Raw genomic sequence first — 5,576 nt, 5'->3', positions numbered from 1 at the left:
AAATTACCCATAGTGCCCAGGGATGTGCAGATTAGGGTGGATTGGCCATGGGAAATTGTCCCATAGTGTGTCCAGGGATGTGCAGGTTAGTGTGGGTTAAGCATGGGAAATGTGGCGTTACAGGTATAGCGTGGGTGTGGGTGTGATGCTGTTTGGAGTGTCAGTGTGGACCTGATGGGCCGAATGGCCTGTTTCCATTCTGTAGGGATCCTATGTAGCCTTTTGACTTGTATTTGCCAAATGGAACAGTGGACAATATGATCGAAGGCCCCCTTCAGCCCATCGAGTCTGTGCCAGCAATGACTCCGCACTAATCCGAACTTCCTAATATTTCAAGGCTCATCCACATATTTTCTTTAAGGTTTTAAGGTTTCTGGCTTCCACTACCTCCTCAGGCAGCGCATCCCAGATTCCCACCACCCTCTCTCATACGCCACGGAAATAGACCCTTCGGCCCAACCAGTCCGTGCCGACCATAATCCCAAACTAAACTAGTCCCACCTGACTGCTCCCGGCCCGTGTCCCTCCAAACCTTTCCCACTCACAAACCTATCCGAGTGTCTTTTAAACATTGTAACTGTGCCCACATCCTCAGGAAGCTCATTCCAGAAGAGAACGCAAGATTTTTTTTCTCAAATCTGTATCCTCTGTAACCCTACTGGAAGGTATGACATATATGGGTCTTAGCAAGGAAAGGTGGGGGTTGGAGGGGAGCCGCGATACCTTCGCAGTTGGCTAGTTTATGCTCTAACCCTAGATGTGAGGAATAGCCTGTTGACATGGCCAGAAAACGTTTGGAATTCTAACATGGTCTCTTTCAAGGATTGAGGAGGCAACATTAACTGGGAGAGATGGGGGCGACAGGGCATGTGGCATTTTTTTGATGTCTTTTGTGAGCTTGGCCTGCTTCTAAGCCCGGGAGAGGGGGCAGGGTCAACCCTTGACCACTTGAGGCTACCATGCGCGCATGTACCAGCAGAGGGAGTCCACTGGGATGACGACAGGAAAGGATCTGGATCTGGCCTTTCTAATTCTGGGTTGGCTCAAACATTGAACCTTTTCTGTCACAAGAGCTTCGCAACACTCTTTCCTTTCTCGGGGTGGGGGGGTGCAGTGTGGGGGGAGGCCGTGTTGGGTCTGGCCAGGCTCCTCCAGCTGTTCTTCCATACACACACTCACATCAAGCCCCAGTTTGGGAATTTGGCCGTTGTTATTTTACACAAGTCCGTTCGGATGCTAACCCGCATTATTGCTAACATTAAGCCATCGACCAGCATTGGAGTCAAGACTCACTAGGGTTGATCATAGAATTCCCACAGTGTGGAAGTGGGCCATTCAGCCCATTGAGTCCACACTGACCTTCTGAAGAACATCCCACCATATCCCTGTAACCCTGCATTTCCCATGACTAACCCACCTAACCTACATGTCCCTGGGCACTATGGGTAATTTATCACAGCCAATCCACCCTAACCTGCACATCCCTGGGCACTATGGGTAATTTAGCACGGCCAATCCACCCTAACCGGCACATCTTTGGACTCTGGGAGGAAACCCACACAGGCACAGGGGAGAATGTACAAACTCCACACACAGTCACCCCCGAGGGTGGAATTGAACCCGGGTCCTTGGCGCCATGAGGCAGCAGCACTAACCACTGAGCCACCCGTACTTGACATTTTGAGATCAAGACCTCCGATTTCTCAACAACTGTCTCTGTGGTGTGCCAAGCACCTCTTAATGCGTTTACCACCCAATCCTGACCTTTTTTTCCTCTAGTAAATCACCTTCAGAAGCTGTTGACTGTTGTTCACATGTGCTCCTCATCCTGGGCAACACCTGTCAAAAAGTAGGCTCAGAAAGCAAGAGAAGGCAGGCTAATCGACTGCAGCAGGCATCGCCCCGACTTTGCAGTGACTGCCATGCCATTGGGCAATAGTAATTACGTCAATACCAACCTGGTGCCCAGTGCCAGTCCGTTTCATTTTATTCACTCAGTGGGGATCAATGGTCAGGTCAGCATTCAATCCCCATTCCCAATTATCACTGAACTGAGTGGCATGGCCCAGCAATTTCAGAGGGTGGTTAAGAGTCTGCCTTGTTTGCTGTGGGTCTGGAGTCACGTATATACCAGCTTGGGTAAGCAGATCTCCTTCCCTAAAGGCATCATGGACAGTGCAGGTTAACTAAGATTACAAAAAGATCTTGATCAATTGGCTCAACGGGCTGAGAAATGGCAGAAGGAGTTTAATTTGGATAATGCGAGGTGTTGTATTTTGGTGAAACAAACAAGGGCAGGACTTATACAACTAATGGTACGGCCTTGGGTAGTGTTGTAGAACAGAGAGACCTAGGGGTTCAGGTGCATAATTCTTTGAAGTTTGTGTCACATGTAGACAGGGTGGTTAAGAAGGCATTTAGCACGCTTGCCTTCATTGCTCAGGCCTTTGAGTACAGGAGTCGGAGACGTCATGTTGAGGTTGTACAGGACGTTGGTGAGGCCTCTTCTGGAGCACTGTGTCCAGTTCTGGTCTCCCTGTTATAGGAAGGATGTTATTAAGCTGGAGAGGGTTCAGAAAAGATTTACCAGGATGTTGCCGGGAATGGAGGGTTTGAGTTATAAGGAGAGGCTGGGACTTTTCTCACTGGAACGTAGGAGGTTTAGGGGTGACCTCAAGAGGTTTATAAAATCATGAGGGGTATAGATAAGGTTAATAGTGTCTTTTCCCTAGGGTGGGGGTGTTCAAGACTAGCGGTCGCATTTTTAAGGCGCAAGGAGAAAGGTTTAAAAAAGACACGAGGGGCAATGTTTTTTACACCGAGAGAGGTTTGTGTGTGGAATGAGCTTCCAGAGGAAGTGGTGGATGTGGATACAGTTACAACGTTTAAAAGGCATTTGGGTAAGTACATGAATAGGGAAATGTTTGGGGGGATATGTGCCAGGAGCAGGCAGGAAGGACTAGTTTAGTTTGGGATTATGGTCAGCACGGACTGGTTGGGCCGAAGGGTCTGTTTCCGTGCCGTGTGACGCTACGACTGTTTTTAACGACAATTGCAATTCTCGTAGGCTCCAATATTTAGCTTTCTAATCCCGATTTATGAATTGAATTTTAAAAGCTCTGCCAGCATCCAGGGTGAGATTCAGATCCACTCAGTCACCACCACAAACGGTCATCCACCTTTCTGAATCGATTGTGTCCCGTAACGCCACGATCTCCCGCAGACTGGTCACCGTTTGTACGAAGGGTCTAGGCTTTGGAGTCAAATGCAAACTTGAGTTCTGCGAACCGGGGAGAGAGAGTTGGCACTGAGGGCCAAAAAATCTCACGCCAAATTTTCGTCGCTAAACTCGCAGACTGGGCCCACTATTTGGCAGAAATCTGGCCGAGAATAAGTCAGGCATGGGGAATGAAATCAGTCAACGTAGCGATGTGGGGTTCATAAGTTCTGCGAAAAACGCAAAGCGAGCACTGATAGGGCTAGAATTGAAAGGTAAAGTTATATTAAACTGTATCGAGCACTTAGAAGGCTGCGTTTAATAAAGGAATCTACTTTAAAGGAAGCAAATTTTACGGTAATCTTTGAACATCAGGGGCGTGACATGTTATTGTCCCCAGGTATAAACTGAAACCAAGTTCTGGCAGAACCAGTTTCCCATCTTCAACTAATCTGTAGTACTCAGGGTAGAGCCTGGTGTTTCATCTGCTTTGAGCTGCAGTACCTTTCTGCGGCTGGGAAGTGTTCAGACTATTTGGAGGTGACTGGGCGGAAAGGGGTGGCTGGTCTCTCTCTCTCAATCTCTCTCTCTGTGCCTTGGCCAACGTTCATCCCACAAAGGGCACCCATCCACCCGAAATGAATAACACCAGCATAGTCGATCATTTTTCTCATTGCCATTAGTGGGAGCTTGCTGTGCAGAAAGTGGCCCCATTCCCCCCCCCCCCCCCGCCCCCCCACCAACAAAACGAGAGCAGCGAGGGAAACGGGAGCGGGGAGTAGGCCATTCGGCCCTTCGAGTCAGCACCACCATCGTCAGTTTGGCTGCCCCCATGTCAGAATCGCCTGCCACCACCCAAGTCCCTCTCTGCTTTGTCCGTTCCCCTCGATCCGTTTTTCTCTTCCGGCTTCGGTTTTTCCTGGAGCAACACAGAGGATGACGCCCTTCCCAAATACGCAGTTATTGATAGAGTTTTGATAGAGCTTCAAGAAAGGACCACTCCCTGGAATCGCTCCCAGCTTAGCCCCTCTCAGTCTCTTCACTTCCCCCCGGGTCAAGCCCCAGGCCTAACGGGTCGAGCACAGGAAGCGCGCATCAGTTATCAGGCAAACGCAGAACGCCGAGCAGTCCTTTTTCCGCTGGGGAAATTCTCGGGAAATTCTCCGTACTATACAAATAAAAACCCCGGTTTCTGCCTTTTTCCCCTGACGGGGAAGGGCTGAGGGGTTGAATGTTTTCCTCTGGTACAGCCACGTTCCTAATTGCGCGGTGCGTGCAGTTTGAAGTTGTTGCCGGGCGGAACAGGCCAGGGCTTAGATCTTTCACTGAAACCGCAGATTTTGGGAGCGTTCTCTGTTGGGGCTGACCGTTTTATTGTTGCTTTCCCAACCAACCCCCAACCGTTGACTGTTTGCGCTCTGTCTCGTTAGGAGGAGGGCTGGGTGGCCCAAGATCGCGTCAGGAGCCTCCAGAGTGACGTGGAAGGAGTGAAGACCATCATGTCGGAGAACGTCGAACGCATCCTGGCCCGTGGCGAGAAGCTGGACGACCTCATGACCAAGACTGAGGACCTACAAGCCAGTGTAAGATGGCAACCCTTAGGCCTAGGGTCAGGCTTAGAAGGACAATCGAGCGAATCAACTGTAATGTGACCTCCAGCGCGAGGTGGCGATGGTGAGGAAAAAATGGAGGGGGGGAGAGCAAGGACAGAGGGGGTTTCCTTGTCGAACATAACCCCCGTGCGGTCAATCGTAGTACATAATGTAAAATAGTTACTTGTTTGTCCTTAACTTTCCTTTTGCAACAAAAATAAATGAAAAGGAAATGCAGAAATGCCCTTCGGCCCTCCTAGCCTGTGCTGGCACATTTTGCCCTTCCATACTAAAACTGTCTTCACTTACAGGATCTGTATCCCTCTATTCCCTTCCTATTCACATAGGGGAGGCGATGGCCCTCGTGGTATTATCGCTGGACTGTTAATCCAGAGACTAGATAACATTCTGGGGACACAGGTTCGAATCCCGCCATGACAGATGGTGGAATTTGAATTCAATGAATATCTGGAATTAAGAATCTAATGATGACCGTGAATTCATTGTCGATTGTCAGAAAAGCCCATCTGGTTCACTAATGCCCCTTTAGGGAAGGAAACTGCCATCCTTACCTGATCTGGGCCTACATATGACTCCAGACCCACAGCAATGTGGTTGACTCTTAACTGCCCTCTGGGCAATTAGGGATGGGCAATAAATGCTGGGCCTGGCCAGGGACGCCCTCATCCCGTGAATGAATAAAGAAAAACATGTTTGTCCAGGTGCTTCCTAAATGCTGCTACTGTGTCTGCTTCCACCACCTCCTC

The 5,576-nt window shown here is 49.5% G+C and overlaps 1 protein-coding gene across 1 annotated transcript in view; it reads left to right on the top strand.

Moving 5' to 3' along the window:
- LOC125487368 (vesicle-associated membrane protein 8-like) overlaps window positions 1–5,181 on the top strand; it is an 8,562-nt gene extending 3,381 nt beyond the window's left edge. Inside the window, exon 2 of the mRNA XM_048618749.1 lies at window positions 4,648–5,181. Within this exon, the coding sequence (XP_048474706.1) occupies window positions 4,648–4,869 (222 nt within the window). The 3' untranslated portion in view covers window positions 4,870–5,181. The remainder of the gene's footprint in view (window positions 1–4,647) is intronic.
- Window positions 5,182–5,576: the final 395 nt, after the last annotated feature.

Source organism: Rhincodon typus, chromosome 40 (assembly GCF_021869965.1).
Source record: "Rhincodon typus isolate 14 chromosome 40, sRhiTyp1.1, whole genome shotgun sequence".
NCBI classification, from domain to species: domain Eukaryota; kingdom Metazoa; phylum Chordata; class Chondrichthyes; order Orectolobiformes; family Rhincodontidae; genus Rhincodon; species Rhincodon typus.
This window is presented reverse-complemented; position numbering and strand designations above follow the sequence as displayed.